Source organism: Castor canadensis, chromosome 9 (genome assembly GCF_047511655.1).
Source record: "Castor canadensis chromosome 9, mCasCan1.hap1v2, whole genome shotgun sequence".
NCBI classification, from domain to species: Eukaryota; Metazoa; Chordata; class Mammalia; order Rodentia; family Castoridae; genus Castor; species Castor canadensis.
Window position 1 is genome coordinate 122,609,086 of NC_133394.1, and position 19,887 is coordinate 122,628,972.

Genomic DNA, 19,887 nt, shown 5'->3' on the forward strand with positions numbered 1-19,887 from the left:
CAGTTATAAACCTGTCCCACGATCAATATCATGCCAAACTTCGGAGTGTCCCAATAATTAGCACCAATGCTTTAAGAAAAGGAAACTGAGACTGAAAGGTACGACGAGATTTTCTGACTCCAAAATACATCCCACTCTTGCCCTGCATTGCTTTTGGCTTTCTACCTGTCAGTGTGTCACCTCCCATGTCGGGGTATCATTTGGAACCTACCAAAGAGATAATGTGCACTTCAATTTTTAATTTAATCTAGTACTCTTTATGGACTGATATCACAAATAACTTCCATGGCTTATCTTTGCTTGTGAAAGCAGCCTGAGAGCTCAGCTTCATCAGGAGAGACAGTCTTGGGACAAATAAGTCCCTGCCATGGAGCTGTACTGACTTCATTGAACCCCAAAGGACTGTCTTGTCAGCTTTGGGGACGAGCACCCCAGATGCCTGATGTGACTATCAGAACCCGCACATGTGCCAGACTGGAATCTTTCTATCACAGCTCATTCTGGGTGACCTTCCTAGGTACCAAGTCCTCAAATGAAAGACACAGACTCTCTTCTCCCCTGTCCTGCCCTCATTCAAAGGAAAATGCCTGAGCACCCAGGAGAGGAAGGATGAGAATAGAAGGAGGAATATTTTCCAAGCTTTTTAAAGCATGAAATCTTGATGGATTTCATCTCTGCCAAGTCACACACTACCAACCTATGAAATTACACTGAAAACCCAAAGGTTGGAATAGGGCCCTTTGCAGGTGATGGCACTCTGTGACCTAGGTGGTCCCATTCTCCTTGCTAGAAAGGAAAATAAAGGGGGAGAGTGAAGATTTGACTTGGAATATTTTATTTAAAAATAATCTTTTAGGGCTGGGGGTGTAGCTTGGTGGCAGAAGGCTCGCCTAGCAAGTGGAAGCTCTGGGTTTCATTCCTGGCACTGCAAAAAATAAAGACAATCTTTTAACAACAGGCTCCAGGCTGGGGGAGGGGGGCAAGGCCTACAGGCGACTTCCTCCCAGCTGCTCTGGGAGGAAGTGGGGCACAGTGGTTTCCAGCAGGGCTTTGGGGTCCCACAGACCTGCCAGAGCGTACTGCTGCCGCCACATATCTGCTTAGGCTTAGGCTTTCACATACCAGAGCAGCCTCAGTTTGCTCATGTAAGAGCAGGCTCGTTATGATGTGAGCCCTACACACTGTGTGGTGTAGTGACCCGCACATCTGAAGCACTCAAGAAACTTTTACCGGTAGGATGCGTTCAGTTTTCTTGTCACTCAGACTTAGTTTTGTCACACTTGTTTCTGCTGCCCCCTTCACCTAGTCAGTGTAAAGTAAGACAGAATGGCATTGCCTTGGAGGGAATGTTTGACCTCTGTCCCCCAATTCCTGTGCAGATTCTAACCCCAAAGTGACGCACTGGAGTTGGTAAGGTCGTGAAGTTGACACCCTCGTGAGTGGGGTCAGTATTCTTGGAAAAGGTACTCAGAAGAGCAGGTCTCTTCCCTCTCCATGTGAGGGCATAGCAGAAGACAGCCATCTGAAAACCAAGAGGTCCCCAACTGTGGTGGTACCTGATTTCAGTCCTGCCTCCAGAAGGCACGCCATGCAAGGTCGGCCCTCAACGGCCACCCCACACTGAAGGAGACAAGGAAAATGACTCCAAGCCTTCGAGTCACTCTTTATTGCAAATGAGAGCACGTTTAATTTTGCTCCTTGGCACCTTGCAGAATAGACATGCAATCATCTGCAAAAAATCCTGCAAGTATCAAGTGTAAGAATGTGTGCCTCCTCAAACAGACAAAAATAAAACATATGCCTATGTAGAGCTCACAGCACACACGGTCCCCCCCTGCCCCCTACCCCCAATGTGACCCATTTTCCCTTCTTGCCCCTCAAGGCTGGCAAGGTCGCTTTCTTCCCAGAACCACTCTGCAGCATGGAAATCAAATTTCAATCTTTCTCTCTCTGGTTGGATTTGACACAGCTTCACTTAGCTACGGTCCCTATGCTAGGCTGCGGGGACACTGACCAGGAGCTGGCATTGCTTTAGGGAACACAGAGTCTGACACTGGCTCAGTGGCCACCAGATGCCCACTGTGGAGGGTTCACACCTGCCCTCAGCATGAGGCTTCCCAGAGGGAACTTTGAACTTGGCTCCAGTCAAGTAAAGACCTCACTAGTGTGTACTTGCCCAGGGGATGGCAAAGCCACTGTGCCCTCCTTGGCCTTCCCTTCCTCCTCAGCTTTCCCATCGAGCTTCCTCTTCCCTCAGTGCCTGGGCTCTTTCCACTGTCAGATATCTACCACACACAGCTTGCAACAAAAAGGAAAGAGAAACGTTGGGGACCACCACCTTCAGTGAGTGGAAATTCACTCACTGCAAATGCAGACTGGTCTTGAAACGCTGTGATAATTATCAGAGACCTTTTGTGTGTTGGAGGACATGGGACCCAGCCTCCTCCCCCTGCCCGTGAGCCCTTCAGCCCTCCAGCCTCAGGATGCCCAAAGCCAAGAACCACAAATAGGGGCTCTCGAAGTCAAGGGACACAGGTGCCAGAGGCCAAGACCAGCCACAGGACCAGAGGGCTGAGGTACTGGCAGGGAAGCAAGGCACTCCTTCCCCCAGAACTAAGGTCAGCCCCAGGCCTTTGACTGGATGTGGGTGAGATGAGAAAGGAAGAAGCAAAGTCTGGCGGTGGGGGGAGAAAGGGGGAAGGGCAGATGGGGAGGGAGTGTAAATTTGTTTTTGACACAACTGTAGCTGTAAAGAATTGGCCAAAGAAGGGAATCTCAAGACTTGGTTTGGTTCATGTCATCATAGTCGTAACATTGTCATTTATGCCAGCTGCCCTACGTTTTATGTGCAATGGACTTGCTATGCCAGGACAGTGGTGTGCGTCCACAAATGTGTCCAAGTGGTTGTTTGTTTGATCTGATCGGGGGAGTAAATGGTATATATGTGGTGTTGCAAATGATGTAGCTTCAGTTTCTTCCTAGGTTATGGAAGCCTCTGCTCTCAACTTAAACAAACGAGAGAGCATTGCTTTTAAGGTACTGGAGGGAATGGGGTGTGTGCCTGTGTGTGTGCGTGTGTGCCTCTGTGTGTGTGTGTGTGTGTGTGTGTATGTGCATGTGTGTGTGCATGTGTGTGTGTGCATGTGTGTGTGCTCCCTTACATACTCAGTATTTCCCCTGATAACTTTTTACTACACAGCCTTTCCTATTCCCTGCCATTGGGATTTGGGATTTTTCTTTCACTCATTAACTTATATTCATGAAATAGTAAAAGCTATCAATTGTACCATTCCAAACCCTGACACACATATGTAGGCACCTTCCTCATTATTTTAACTAGATGTAAAATTAATAAAATATGTTGTCATACCAGCCAAGTGTAGAGTTTGCATGAGAACAAATTTGTCAAGCAAACCATCACACAGAGCTTTGAGCCTGTCCTCTTTCCCAAGACCTACAACCAGGCAAAAACCCCTGTCAGAGCTGGGATGTAGCTCAGAGGTTCAGCACTTACCTAGCATGAGCGAGGCTCTGGGTTCAATCCCAGCACACACAAAAAAAGAAAAGACAAAAACCCCATGTCAGAGTTGCAGGCAAGGCAGGGTAGACTGCAGGTGACAAGAGATTCCCTCACTTCTGTTTCAAGTTCTGCTGCTATTCCACCTAAAGTGTTTTGCTTCGATCAGTCTTAGTGAATGAGGCAGGAATAATTAGTGCACAACTGAAGTTCTTTGGGTGAAAGATAATATTATAAATAAGAAATGCCTTTTTATAATTACAGAGACAAACAGTGGTAAGTTTAAAATCACTAGGCAGTATTAAAATACCTTACGGAACTGGGTTTTACATTACAATTCTCAATAACAACAATGGAAAATGAATTGTAAAAATGAGTTCGTGATTATTTTAAAATTTGATTAACTAAAGCAATCCAGCAGACAAGTGGTGTCAACCCAGTGACTGGTTCAGGTGAAAATTAACACTACAAACATGGCAGAGCCCACACCATTATTTCACTTAGACAGCACTTTGTTCCCAAGTATACAGGAAAAGATAACTAATTACATACAAGAGTGATACGATTTGTTCTCATTTAAATAAAGTGTGTCTTTCACTATGGAGTACTTGAAGAACTCACTCAGTGTCCAAAATTATGGAGGCCATTCTCGTTTCTTTAATGGAAGACGGAATATTCATTATGGCTTTCCAGGGATTTCGCTGACGGTACTGGACAAGGAATCATTTAGAGGGTGACGTTAGTCAAAACATGCAATGGCCAGGTCTTGTCCTTGTATCCAAAAGCAAAAGCTGCTTGGGAGGGGCCCAGAAGGAGCCTCGACCTTCCCAGCTTGCCTCTCCCCCTGCCCCTGTTGGTCTCGAGGGTGAGTCCTGAGTGTTGAGGACGTGCTGGGATCTAGAAGATCTTACACTCACTGATGGAGAAGAGCCCCCTCCTGTTTCGTCTCCTGGCCTGGTTGACGGCAGTCCGGACAGCACACTCGAACACCTGCTGCACCCCCCGGTTGCTGAGGGCCGAGCACTCCAGGTAGCCCTTGGCTCGCACATCCTGGGCCAGTCTCTTCCCTTCGATGGCGTTGATACAGGAGGCCCTGTGGGGCCCCACCTCCCGCTGGTCCGTCTGGGTGGCCACCACCAGCACGGGGGTACAGGGCAGGTTGTTCCTGATCTCCCCAATCCACTTGTTCTTCAAGTTCAGGAATGAGTTATGGTTGGCCACAGAGTAGCACATTAGCACCACATCGGCCTGCTGGTAGGACAGGGGGCGGATGCTCCTGAAGGCATCATTGCCAGCCGTGTCCCAGAGGCCCAGGCTGATCTGGACACCATCCATGAAGACGTCCACCCCCGTGTTCTCATACACTGTGGGCTTGTAGGCCTCTGGGAAGGTCTCAGAGGTAAAGCGCACCAACAGCGAGGTCTTCCCCACGGCGCTGTCACCCACCAACACACACTTGATGGAACTCAGCATCTTCCGGCCTGGGGTCCACTTACACGTCCAGGATCTCGAGGACAGAGCCCTCAGTGGGCTGCTGCAGCCAGTGCCATTCAGCAAGGGAGAGAGGACCAGGCAGGCTTGTGCTCTGAGGGACTCTGGTGACAATCTGTGGATTTTACTTCTCCCTGTCCACCAGTGGGGGCTTGAGGGGTGAGGGGTGGGGACAGGCACCGTCTACTCAGAAAATCTCTGCAGCCTAGTCTCCAACTGGAACAGAAAGAGAAGGGGGAAATTGAGTCTTCCTTTTCTGATGACAACTGCCATACCTAAGGAGCCCATGTCAGAATAACCAGCCAAGCCCACTTGTCTCACTCTCCTCCTCCCCTTGGCAAAGTAAGCTAGGGACAGATCCCCTCAACACTCATGCCTATAATGTCATCTGGGCAAGTAGATTTTTTGGGGGGAGAATAGAGGGTGGGATTGGGTTTTGAACTCAGGGCTTCTCACTTGCAAAGCAGGTGCTCTGCTTGAGCCACACCTCTGGGCCACTTTGCTCTGGTTATTTTGGAGATGGGGGTCTCATGGACTATTTAGCCAGGCTGGCCTTGAACCGTGATCCTCCCGATCCCAACCTCCCAAGTAGCTAGCTAGAATTGCAGGTGTGCACCATTGGCACCCAGCTCAGAAATAGAAATTTCTTTAAAATTAGCCTGGTGACAGCATTATACTTAACGGAGAAAAATTAAAACCATTCCCTCTAAAATCAGGAACCAGACAAGGATGCCCACTATCTCCACTCCTATTCAACATAGTACTGGAATTCCTAGACAGAGCAATTAGGCAAGAAGAAGGAATAAAAGGAATACAAATAGGTAAAGAAACTGTCAAAATATCCCTATTTGCAGACGACATGATCCTATACCTTAAAGACCCAAAAAACTCTACTCAGAAGCTTCTAGACATCATCAATAGCTATAGCAAGGTAGCAGGATATAAAATCAACATAGAAAAATCATTAGCATTTCTATACACTAACAATGAGCAAACTGAAAAAGAATGTATGAAAACAATTCCATTTACAATAGCCTCAAAAAAAATCAAATACCTTGGTGTAAACCTAACAAAAGATGTGAAAGACCTCTACAAGGAAAACTATACACTTCTGAAGAAAGAGATTGAGGAAGACTATAGAAAGTGGAGAGATCTCCCATGCTCATGGATTGGTAGAATCAACATAGTAAAAATGTCGATACTCCCAAAAGTAATCTACATGTTTAATGCAATTCCCATCAAAATTCCAATGACATTCATCAAAGAGATTGAAAAATCTACTGTTAAATTTATATGGAAACACAAGAGGCCACGAATAGCCAAGGCAATACTCAGTCAAAAGAACAATGCAGGAGGTATCACAATACCTGACTTCAAACTATATTACAAAGCAATAATAATAAAAACAGCATGGTACTGGCACAAAAACAGACATGAAGACCAGTGGAACAGAATAGAGGATCCAGATATGAAGCCACACAACTATAAGCAACTTATCTTTGACAAAGGAGCTAAAAATATACGATGGAGAAATAGCAGCCTCTTCAACAAAAACTGCTGGGAAAACTGGTTAGCAGTCTGCAAAAAACTGAAACTAGATCCATGTATATCACCCTATACCAAGATTAACTCAAAATGGATCAAGGATCTTAATATCAGACCCCAAACTCTTCAGTTGATACAAGAAAGAGTAGGAAATACTCTGGAGTTAGTAGGTATAGGTAAGAACTTTCTCAATGAAACCCCAGCAGCACAGCAACTAAGAGATAGCATAGATAAATGGGACCTCATAAAACTAAAAAGCTTCTGTTCATCAAAAGAAATGGTCTCTAAACTGAAGAGAACACCCACAGAGTGGGAGAAAATATTTGCCAACTATACATCAGACAAAGGACTGATAACCAGAATATACAGGGAACTTAAAAAACTAAATTCTCCCAAAACTAATGAACCAATAAAGAAATGGGCATGTGAACTAAACAGAACTTTCTCAAAAGAAGAAATTCAAATGGCCAGAAAACACATGAAAAAATGCTCACCATCTCTAGCAATAAAGGAAATGCAAATTAAAACCACACTAAGATTCCACCTCACCCCTGTTAGAATAGCCATCATCAGCAACACCACCAACAACAGGTGTTGGCGAGGATGCGGGGAAAAAGGAACCCTCTTACACTGTTGGTGGGAATGTAGACTAGTACAACCACTCTGGAAAAAAATTTGGAGGCTACTTAAAAAGCTGGACATCGATCTACCATTTGATCCAGCAATACCACTCTTGGGGATATACCCAAAAGACTGTTACTCCAGAGGCACCTGCACATCCATGTTTATTGCGGCACTATTCACAATAGCCAAGTTATGGAAACAGCCAAGATGTCCCAGCACTGACGAATGGATTAAGAAAATGTGGTATCTATACACAATGGAATTTTATGCAGCCATGAAGAAGAACGAAATGTTATCATTCGCTGGTAAATGGATGGAATTGGAGAACATCATTCTGAGTGAGGTTAGCCTGGCTCAAAAGACCAAAAATCGTATGTTCTCCCTCATATGTGGACATTAGATCAAGGGCAAACACAACAAGGGGATTGGACTATGAGCACATGATAAAAGCGAGAGCACACAAGGGAGGGGTGAGGATAGGTAAGACACCTAAAAAACTAGCTAGCATTTGTTGCCCTTAATGCAGAGAAACTAAAGCAGATACCTTAAAGCAACTGAGGCCAATAGGAAAAGGGGACCAGGAACTAGAGAAAAGGTTAGATTAAAAAGAATTAACCTAGAAGGTAACACCCACGCACAGGAAATCAATGTGAGTCAATGCCCTGTATAGCTATCCTTATCTCAACCAGCAAAAACCCTTGTTCCTTCCTATTATTGCTTATACTCTCTCTACAACAAAATTAGAGATAAGGGCAAAATAGTTTCTGCTGGGTATTGAGGGGGGGAGCGGGAGGGGGTGGAGTGGGTGGTAAGGGAGGGGGTGGGGTCAGGGGGGAGAAATAAACCAAGCCTTGTATGCACATATGAATAATAAAAGAAAAATGAAAAAAAAAATAAAATAAAATTAGCCTGGTGAACACCAGGCAGGGTGGTACCCACCTGTAATCTCAGTACTCAGTGAGGCCGAGACAGGAAAAGCTCAAAGTCAAGGCCAACCCAGGTACATAGTGAGAGCCTGTCTCAATAGAACCAAAAGAAACATAAAATAAAGCAGTCTGGAGTAACAGCACAAGGGAGAAAGACCTCAGATACTGACCCGGCCTGCGAGCTTGACGCTTCCAGGAACTCTCCTCTGCCTTCTGCCCCCAAAGCGGGGAAGGCAGCTGAGCACGCACTTTCTGTGGCTTCAGGTCCTGGCGGGTTCCAGCCGCTTTGGGAACTGCAAGAAATAAATAAGTGTATGAGCAACAGCTACTGCACGCATCTCCCTTGTTTACTGATTAATCACCCAGTCCTTGGGTTGTGTGGGAATTCACGTTGAGGCAGAGAACAGAAATCAGCAGAACCCTAACAACCCACTGTCCTTTCTCCTGTAGATTTCCTGCACAGCTGAGCACAGATGGGGTGGACTATCTTTGGCACACTCCGTATGCATGTCTGTGCCATCCTGATGAATTTAGGGACACTTTTCAATGATGTTATGAGGATTAAATTCACTTGCTTATTTTTTGGATAGGGCTAGGCTGGACCATGATCCTTCTACCTATGGCTTCCCACATGGCTGGGATGGCAGAAGCTCCCCACCATGCCTGGCTTATTGGTTGAGATGAGGTCTTGCTAACTTTTTTGACTGGACTGGCCTCAAACTGTGATCCTGAGTAGCTAGGTTTACAGGTATGAACCACTGCACCTGACCCTAAATGAGTTCTTTCTTCAACATTTTTTAGATGGCCACCTGCATATCAGAAACTCTGCTAAGGCTCCTGGTTAAGCAAAATAACTTTCTGGAAAGCAACCACATACAGCACTTTTCACTTAAACCAGACTGCAGAAATATGACAGGATATGAATTTTATGAAAAAGACAAATTCTCTTTTGCTTGCAAACAAGAGAACTCCAGGCTGAGTCCAGTGTTGGAGACAGTAGTTCTTGTGCTGAGGCACATTTTTGCAAGGCCAGCCCTGCCTGGGACAAAGAAAAGGTCTTTCAGCCCAAAACTCAGAGTAAAGGTTGCAAATGCAATCTGGCTTTATAGCCTCTCCTCCCGCACCTTCCTGACATATCACGTGTAAAACCCAGGCCAGACAGACCTCTGCAAAAGACATATTTTTACAAATCACTCCTCCTAATCCTGAAGTTCCCTGCCAAGACATTTTCACCCTTGTCAACTCACAGTCTCTATCTGTTTAATTATACACGACAGTCTCTGCAAATGGATTAGCAGATAAAGAAGTCACATGCTTTTTGTGAATTCATTGTTTTTAGACACATGGAAGCTGAGTGACCTTGGCCAAGTTACTCAACCTGAGTCTTGGTTTCCTCATGAAAGCAAGTTGTACGAGGAGTCATCGTGTTATCTCTTTTCACTATTTGCTTGGATGCCAGACATTGACAGTCCCATAGCATAGGGATGGGAATGTCAAATGTGCAGCTGGGCTCCCTGAAGTCTCACACTGGGCTACTCTCGTGTGCAGTAGTCCTGGACACCGCCTTGTCGCCAGACCTTGGAGGAAAGGGCTGCACAGTGTCACTGTCAGAATTTAGCCCCTGAGACCAGGGATGACTTACATGCATTTTCTACTTGTTTCTGAGCTAAGACCTCTGACACATTTCAAATTTTATTTTGATCCCAATACAGAGGAACTGGAATTAGGGAAAATGTACACATGTCAGACTTTGGGTTATTAGAAATACTTTGAATGACTGACGGCCAGGTTTCTTGAATGAATATGGCTGAAAGGATGTGGAAAAGACATGATGTTAAGAACAGAGGCTTGAAAGTCAGGTAGACTTGCAATTGAACCTGAGCCGCTCAACTGTCTACCTGCATGATGACCTTGGAAGAGTTTCTTAACCTTCCCATGCCTTGATTTCCCCCTGTAAAACCAATGTGATAATATCTACATCGCAAGCTTGTTGGCAGTATTCAGTGTGCTTAAATGTATAAAAGCCTTAGCCTGACACATTCCGTGAACACACTGTATGTACATATCAAACACACAGACATGTTCTTATTGTCAGCGACATTATCAAATGATTACTTAATATAATGATAAGCTGGCAGAGTGGCTCAAGTGGTAGAGAGCCTGCCTAGCAAAAATTGGGCCCTGAGTTCAAAACCCAGTACTACCAAAAACAAGTTAATCTAAATTTAATGATATGCAATTGTTAATTGAAAAGTGGAACTTGAAGCAGCTGAAGAGGTTTCTGTGGCAAAAGGAGGTCTATGTAGCTTATTCCCAGATGTGACTATTAAAATAAATGAGAAATTTCTTCTTATAGCATAAATACAATATTACGTGGACAAAGAAATTCCTTTCTAAGCTTTGCTACCCAGACAGCTCCAAAAAGCCAGACTGGAGAGAAAGGGTCTGTTGAGTCGAGTGACCATCACAGCACGTAAGTCAGCTCTTAGGGCCTCAGATTCCCAAAGGGAATTGAGGAGATTAGCTTTCTTGGTGGTTCTCCTGAGGCTGAAGCCAAAGAGAACTACATTCCCTGCCACAGTGAACCATGAACACAAGCCACATTGTCTTTCCATAGCAGTAAAGATGGGTGGTGAACTTGAAGTCAGGCGAGGCCTTCAGCAGATGGGGGAGGGGAGGGTGCCCCAGTGCAGGCTAGAGCAACACCTTGGGCATGCTTGGTGTTTACTCTTCAGAGTGTGTCACATGTGCTCATGGGGGAGCCACAGTGGACCGCCCCATCATCATGACGGAGTGATGGCTGGATTTCAGTGGAATTTCTCTGAAAGGGGGAAGTCCTTGCTCCAGTGGCTCGTGAGTGGAAAATAAAAGCATAATGTCGGTGGTATTTCATGAGTGGCTCAGTGGCAGAGTGGCCCAAAGGAACGTCCCTCCATACAGAAGAGTCACCTTGAGTGTCTTCAGAGAATGTCCTGAGTAGTCCCACCAAGTGACTCGTTAGGCTGCTCCTCTAGGGCTTCAGTCAGACTGCAATCAAGGAGCCTTGGACGCCAGCAGTTTGATGGACCTGGTTCCTCTTTTCCTTTCCCCTGTTTCTATCATTTCACAGAAAAGACACCTCCATGTTTCCCTCCATGTTTCCAACAGAGACACAGAGGAGGGAAGGGAGCAAGGTGCGGGGACACTCTGTCCACTCTGGCAAAGGGACAAAGGTAGGCCAAAAGGAGGACTTTGGAAATGAGGCCTCCTAATCCATTTCCTCTGAGGCACCAGTGGAAAATCCTAGTTTTATGTCAGCCTCAATTCTCATCTCATCCTCACAGACACCATTTTCCACAGACACAGCCCCTGCTTTTCTATTTGCTAAAAAACCTGCCCTTCACTCTTCAAGTCCCACCCCTTCTGGAACATCTTCCTTAATACCTCCAGCCCCACCCCCACTACATCAGATGTCCCCACTGTGTCCCCATAATTCTCTCTATATACACTTGACCTCAGAATCATCTCACTCTGCTGAAATGGTTGGTCTTCTTGTGTTTAACCCTCATTTGTAAAACTGGAATGAGATCTTCCCTCCCTTCTTCCCAGGGAACTTGCAAAGGCCGGGTAGAAGTAACAACATCCAGAGATCATTCCTGCTTGTATTTTTACCATACTTTCTACGTGGGGGATACTCTCTGCTTGCTTTGTTAGAAAGCCCCTTCAGAATGATACAGCATAATACAAAACGAAGTGGAATGATGACTACTAGTACCTAACTTGTACTGCAAGTCCTAGGGCAGCTGGCTTTGATGGAGGTGGCTTATTTCAAGATGCTGATGGAATCCTCAGCTGTCTTTTATCAAAAACATGAATCATGACAGCCACTGGCTGGGACAGCCTGTCAATTACGGAGGACAGCTGACAATGGAAAGGAAATTGGTTCAAGAGCCCATGAATGGAGCACATTGAGATGAGCAGGAAGTCAGCGTGGTCCTCAGCAACCCACCTCCAGCCAGCACCTCTTACCAGGGATGCCAAGCCCAACTGAGACATGACAGCAAAAGCTGGTAGTCTCAGGATGGGTGAACCTAGAGGGAGCTCTCCCTCCCCAACTGCCAAGGGGCCTGGTGCTTGCTTTTCCTTTCTCCTCTTGGGGAGAAGGGAAGCAATTCAAAAATCTTAAGTAACTTAATAGGGGAAAAAAGCAACTATCTCTCAAGCTTACCACTTCAAGTTCTTACTCAGCTTTTGTTCTATCATAAATACACACTTGGATGTATTTTCTAAACACTTTTTCTGATTTTTAGAAATTCCTACTTCAACAAAGTCTGAGCACTTGGATGGTTTTAGCTAAATAGCTTTCCATTGTTTAACAATTTGTAATTGCACAGTTATTCCTCGTTTGTTAGCACAGCCTTTGAGTTGGTTCTTCAATTTCACGATAGCCAAGTGGATCTGTGTACACATATATGTACACATACAATATCATATATGTACAGGTGCATTTCTAAGTTACTTCTATGCGAGATGATTTTCTTTGGGGATATAGTCTCAAATGTGACATTACTGGGCCAGTGGGTCATTTTGTGGCTACTTTGTTACATTTATGGAGCACCTTCCAGGTAGTATGCCAAGAACTCTGTACATAGTACTCATTGGTTGTTTCAGAGCGTGCTGTGTGTCATGGGTCCGGAGGACACAATAGCAAACACGTGTCGCTGTGTTCGTGGTGATGGCCGGGCCATCACTGTGGGGAGTTTAGGGGGGATATTAAGAGCCTTGCCCTTGACCACTCGGTGAGAAACGGCAGGGGTGAAGTTAGACCCACAGAGTCTGACTCCGAAACATCACCAGCACTCACGTCACCCATACCTGGAATTCCCACAGGGTCTCTCCACGTGTCCCAAACACAACCATGCTTCCTATGCAGACCCACCTCCAAGACACTTCTCTGGCCATCCTCCAGCCATACCTTCCTTCTCTTATCTTCCTACAGACAAGGCAATTCTTGGTATTTTAAAGGAGACTGTCGTTTCTTAGTCCAAATGCTGGTTCCACAAGTATGTTTGAGTTGCAAAACTTCCACAAGCTAAACACTCGGGATTTTATTCAATTTCTGTATGTATGTTGGCTGGGCATATGACTCAAACAGTAGAGTGCTTGCCTAGCATGTAAGAAGCTCTAGTTTCAATCCCCAGTACCACAAGAAAAAAAAAAAGAGAGAATTTTTCTAAAAAATAAGCTACTGAAACTTGGCCTGGTGGTACATGCCTGTAGTTCCAGCTACTTGGGAGGCTGAAGCAGGAGGATAACTTCTCCGGGATCTAGATAACCACTGTGTTACTCACGTCAATAGTAATAATAACAACAAAAATAATAAAATAAGCTAATTCCTTTGCAGTGAACCTCTTCTCAAGTAGTGCTTTATCTTAAATTTCACCTTGTAAGATTTTATTTCACTAATTCTCAATCTTCTGTTAGTAATTCTTGCTCACATGTTGCTAAGTGCTACAAACAGCCATGGAATTCCACTTCAAAGTCACACACAGATCACATATAGTCAGTTTCCTTTCATACACAAATCACCTCTGTTCTGGCTGGATTTTGCTCTGGATGGTCACTGGTAAGACGCTGGCTGCAACTTTTAACACCCGTTCTCCAGAGTCAAGGTTGTAGACGGGTCTGGATTCCTCACCTACAGCATACTAAGCCTCATCCTAGTTGAGCCTCCAAACCCTGAGGCCTCCCTTTATCTCAGATCCTAGTCCTCAAAGCCCCTCTGAACCTGCCCCTCCCCTCTTCCTCATCATGACCACACAGGACACATAAGGAGTTGGGTGATTCAGGCTGATAGCAGTTGATGAGCCAGAGAGACTTCAGGCATCCCAAGGAGCTGTTGCCTTATTGTAAGTTTATCCTCTACCCGCTGAGGGGGAAGAGGAGACAGGTGGCAGCAAAGATAGCCTCCCTCTTCCATGCACTGTGACACAAAATATTTAGCTAGAAACGTGTTCTTTCCTGTGCTGTTTATAATGACAAAAATTATCTAAGATTATGTGGCTTTTGAGTAAACTGGCTTATCCCTATGGATGAGATCCTTTAAAATAACAGCATACAAGTCATTAACTGAAACAGGAAAAGGTTTCCTAAGTTAGATTGGGAGGGGGCTTCAAAATGGTCTGCACAGTATGATTCCGTAGACATGGAAAAGTCCAGAGTGAGCCATAACCACACACGAAGGTGAGTTCTTCCTGGGTCCTGGGATTGCAGGGGACTGTCGTTTGCTTTGCTTTGCTCTGTGCACTTAAGAATTTGTCTACCTTGGGCCAGTGGCACATGCCTATAATCCTAGCTACTCAGGAGGCAGAGATCAGGAGGATCATGGTTCAAAGCCAGCCCAGGCAAATAATTCAGGAGACCCTAGCTCAAAAAAAGACTCAGTACAAAAAAAGAGCAGGTGGAATGGCTCAAGTGATAGGGTGCCTGAATAGCAAGTGTGAGGTCCTAAGTTCAAACAGCAGAACCACAAAATATATATAAATATATATATATATATTATTGTTCCTTGTGCAATTTTTGTAGCATTTGTGGGTTTTTGCTTATTTAGCTTTGGCTTTGAAAGAAAAGACTGAGCTGGTCTCCCAATGCTACAGACCCCACATCAGTGTCTTTGATAAAAATTTTCTGTCTGGACAGCTGAATTCACTTAAATTTCCTGAATGCTCTATCTCCAATTTCTGGTTCCTTTTAAAGATCTATTTCACCCTCTCTTCCTTGGAGAAAAGATACAGAACTGAGGACCTCTGCCTCCTCTCACAGCTGGTCCTGTCCTCAGACCAAGTCCCCCTCCCCCTTCTTTCTTCCTCTTCCTGAGACAAGAGTTTTAAAAGAGTTTTTAAATCTATTTTTTAGACATTCAGAGAAATTTGAATTCAACCTAGGCATTAAATGACATTAAGAAACAATTACTAATTTTGTTAGAAGACAATCATTTTGTGGTCATACAGGTTGAGCACCCTTAATCAGAAAATTCCAACTCTGAAATGCTTCAAAATCTGAAACTTTTTCAGTTCTGCCTCAATGCCACAGACTGAAAATGCCACACCATGAAATTTTGTTTAGCATGCAAATTTATTTAAAAAATTGTGCAAATTACTTTGAGTTACATGTGTAGGCATATATGAAATCAAATGAATTTCATATTTAGCCTTGTACCCCATCCCCATGACATCTCATTATGTATATGCAAAGACCCCAAAATACACAAACAAAAAAAATCCAAAATCTGAAACACTTCTGGTCTCAAGTATTTTGGACAAGGGATATTTGGCCTGTAAGTATTTTAAAACTCTTCGGCTGATAGAAATGTGAATGTATTTATAGGTGAAATAAATATGATGTCTGGGATTTATTTTATATTACTCCAGAAAAACATCAAGAAGAAATAAGGGTGATGGATGAAATAGAATTGGTAAAATGGGCATTGACTTTGAAATGAAAAAAGACAGGACTGTAAAATAGGTACATTGTTTTGGAGGGGGTTCTTATGGAAGGGGGTGGGGAATGGAGGAGATGAAGGTGAGGGAATATGGTTGATGGACTTCATATACATACATGGAATAGAATGATAAAAAATTGGGAAAGTACTGAAATTGAGTGACGGGTACACAGGAGTGTATCAGCCTATTCTCAACCTCTGTGCATGTTCAAAATATCTTGTACTGAAGATTTTAGTGGGTGGGGTCTTTTGCTTCATACAGTGTTTGGCCCATTTTGGAGTTTTATCTCACAGTGTAGATACAGAGAAAATAGAGAAACATATCACCCAAAACAAAATATTTGAAGGAGTGTTGTTGGAAAATGGAGTAACAGGTGACACCAGGTAGATGTGCACAGGCTCAGAGCAGCCCTGGGGAAAGGACCATAAAGGAAAACCCTGTGCCTTATGTAACAGAATTGAGATTCAAGGAGACATCGCTATCTATTCCTAGGAAGAAAAGACCACTTCTAGAAACAGTCCAGCCAAAGGATGCTCTTAAAGTTACTTTGTGATTACCCAAATCCTTAACTTCCTGACTGCATTACCTTCACTAATTTCCCTTGGCCCTCTCTGCCCTAATTCTGCAGAATTGACTTTGCAAAAGAACAACAACAACAACAACAACAAATAGTGAAAATAGCTTAAAATGGAAAGGAAAGAGACTGAGGAGTGAAAATGTGTTAACCACTCGAAACCTGATCACAAATCAAAGTAATTCCTAGAATGAGGGAGACCCTCTGCCGGTGGGGGTGGGCTTTGTTGTCTGAAAAGGTGTGTATGTCGGGGGGACAATGGAGAGTTTCTGTTATAGGATTTGTTTTCCCCTTAGAGTAGCTTCTTGTCTGATCTTTATTTATTGTAAAAATATGAAATCTGCCCTAAGTCTGGATAGACCTCCTGGGAGGCAGCTCCCAGTTCTGAAACTTCACCCATGACTAAGGAAACCATCGTGGGCCAGGGATTCCCCATACTCTGCCCCATACCACCACCATCAACACATGTGTTCAGCCACTGGTGGTGAGAAGCAGTTACTCCTGTTATCTGCTAGGCCCCATCAGACTGAACATGACCTTCCCTTCCGGCTCTCTTCTCATTTTCTCTATATACCCTTATTTCCTGATTGTAAAGTAGCGATACACCATGGAACGTTTCAAGAAAAATGAGAAATAAAAAGGAAAAGGTAAAACTCAATTACTACCTAGAACCAAAGCTGTGAAATATTACCATACCTTTTCCTGTTGGGTTTTTTTGTTTGTTTGTTTCCAGTACTTCACTTTGTTTCCCAAAACTAATACCAAACTTTATAATAGAGTTTGATACCTTGCTTTTTAATATAACATTTTTATTGTAAACATTTCCTACACTGAGATTGTTCCAACATAACTTCCTTAGCTGTATAAATTTCATTATATGAATGTAGCATCATTTATTTAACCAATCACCTATATGTTAATTCTTCCAAATTTTGCCATAACACTGAGTGAACTTTTTTTATATAATTTTGTATCAATATGTGGTTATTTCTTTAAGATAAATAATACAAGTGCTATTACTGGAGCAAAAAAGATGAGAAACCAGGCCAATGTATTTAAGCTCTGTGTGGAACTGCATTTTATCCCACTATTAACTGTCAGCTATCACTGGGCATAATATTTGCCATTTTAATTTGTTTTCATTTGCATATGATTAGGGAAAATTAAAATTCTCTTGTCTGTTTTTTGACTGTATATATCAAATCATCTGTTTTATCTACTTTTCTAGCAGGATGATTATTTCTTAATGACTTAGGGCACTGTTCTTTTCTGGGTTAAATGTGTTGCAAATATTTTAAAATATTGATGCTTGCCCATGTGTTCTGGGAATTCCCCCAAATTCCTGGTACTCCCCATCACTAGGCAACCCCACAGCATCGGGTAAAGTAACATGTTCTCCACTATGGAAAGAAACTCAGTACGGTGAGATGCCCAAAAGGTCACCGAATTCGACCCACTCATTTCCCCCACAAGGAAACCAAGGACTAGAGAAAGGTGGCCTCAGTGCCAGAAACGGAACGGGCTGAGTCAGCTCGTTTTCCGTCTACACAGGACCTGCTCGAAGCCATGTCGGGTCTGCATTTTATATCCCACACTTCACTACTGCTTTAAGCACAAAGCCTACATACCCAGCTAGCAGACATCCCAAATTTCTCATATCATAGGAACTAGTTTTGCCTTTTTCCCAGAGAAAGATTTTATTTTATGGCGGTGGTTTTTTACTCAAAAAGCAGCTCCCTTATCTGAATACAAAAAAGCTCTTCAAACAGCTATTCTCCGGCTCGTTGACTTCCTTAGGAAGTCACCTCGCTTTTCCTCGGAATTAGGATAAACCGTTAATTTGCAAATTATGTAAACAGTGAAAGAAGTCAAGGCATTTTGCCCTGGAGAGTGGAGCAGGCTGTGGCTCAGACCACTGCTTTGGAGTCAGATAAGGATCTCATCTCCCTCCCTGACTAAGGGTGTGACCTTGGGGAAGTCATCCAGCTGGAACTGCCAAATGTAGTAGCAACACAGAGCTGGCAGGATCTTTAAGGCCATTGGAAGAACCCTCTCTACTGCTCACAGAAGGCCTCAGCCTGGTGTTGGCCAGACGTTGTCCAAAGTGCTTTATGAAAAATGTCTCATTTAATCATGACAACAGCACTATGTGGTCAGTACCGTTTCTGTTCCATTTTACAGCTGGGGAAAACAAGGCACAGAGAAGTGACAAAGCTGGTCCAAGGTGACAGGTTGGTAAGGAGGGGTGCTGGGGTTTGAACTTGTGCAGTCAGCCTGGGAGCCTATCGTATTTCTACCTATCCTCCAGCTCCCATATAACCTGGGTTGGTGGGGGAGGGGGGCTCCCCACCCTTGCTGCTTGATCAGTCCTAAAATAAAGGCAAGGTGAGGAGGATAGCTGGAGAGACACTATCAGCTGTGGAAGATTTCTTCCTTAGTACAGGCCTGATTTCTAACAAGATTCCCTTAAACACTTTCACACCCCATCGTAGATGTGCAAAAGACTGCCGCCATCTTTATAGAGGGCTATTGGACAGAATCCAGTGGTGTAGAGTTGATGCTTGGAGCTGATCATGTTTAAACTTCCTTGCTCTGTATGACAAAACTGTTCTCAGGAATAATTTCTCCTTTTTTTTGAGATAGTCTTGCCACCATAGCCCAGGCTGGCCTCAAACCCAGCAATCTTCCAGCCGAAGCCTCTTAAATGCTGGAATTGCAGGCATGCATCACCACACCCAGCTACAATCATTATTTCCTTGATTCAATTCTTTAGCTTTAAAACAAACAAGTTACCATGTACAAGAAAAATTAATTTCAACTTTTAGAGTACTATTCAAATTCAGTAAAATAATTTAATTATGAACTAAAATTTGTACTTGCCAATCAAAACTAATATGCCTCACGGTTTGCACTGTGTTTCACTGTTTAAAACAATTTTTTTTTTGACAGCACTGGTGCTTGAACTCAGGGCCTCACACTTGCTAGCAGGTGCTCTTTACCACTTGAGCCACTCCACCAGTTCAGTTTAAATTTAAATATGAACCTCCAAGAGGTCACATAGAATAGCAGGATTAAAGTAACTTGCGTCCTATTTTGTGGTCTCTACAGATGTTTTGCTATTGTTATTTATTTTTAATCTACTGTCCAAACTCAGGATCACATGGGGCCATCGGGATGAAGGAGTTGGGACCTGCCATTAGGACCTTACTCCAACTTTATCACTGCAGAGTGGTGATGGTGTCAAGCAGACCACCTTGGCTTTATTATTTTTCCTAAGTTCCCTTTTGACCTTGCACCATCCCAATCTTTATCCCCCTGGCAGTGTCTATCAAATTTTTCAATACCTGTATCTTTGCATCCAGCCATTCCAATTCTTTGAAAACATTGTCCTTGTGTACCTACGCAAACAGTCAAGATGCACCAGGGTTTCTCCTATGCAATACTCACCCCAGCAACAAAAAAAACTAGAAATAACCAAATGGCCCATTCAGAGACAGAGGTTAAATTCATGCTGCCCTTCCCACTCTGTGGACTCTGACATGGCACTAACAAGGATTAGGTCAGCCTCTATCCTCTGTGTCGCCAGCGAAGGGTGTGATGTGTTAGTAACTGAGTCCTTAGTAAAGGATTCACTTATGTAGAAACATGAGTGTACAAGCTTAATCTGGTGCCCATGGTGAGGTGTGATACCAGGGGGTCCAGGTAGAGGAAAGGTTACTGGTGCAATGA

General features: G+C 43.9%; 1 protein-coding gene across 4 annotated transcripts in view; it reads right to left on the bottom strand.

Moving 5' to 3' along the window:
- Positions 1 to 3,727: 3,727 nt before the first annotated feature.
- Positions 3,728 to 19,887, bottom strand: part of Rhoh (ras homolog family member H) — a 37,086-nt gene continuing 20,926 nt past the window's right edge. For all 4 annotated transcript variants that reach the window (XM_074042408.1, XM_074042407.1, XM_074042406.1 and 1 more), the window contains 2 exons: positions 8,274 to 8,396; positions 3,728 to 5,224 (listed from right to left, as the gene is read on the bottom strand). In XM_074042408.1, the coding sequence (XP_073898509.1) occupies positions 4,415 to 4,990 (576 nt within the window). In that variant the 5' untranslated portion in view covers positions 4,991 to 5,224; positions 8,274 to 8,396 and the 3' untranslated portion in view covers positions 3,728 to 4,414. The remainder of the gene's footprint in view (positions 5,225 to 8,273; positions 8,397 to 19,887) is intronic.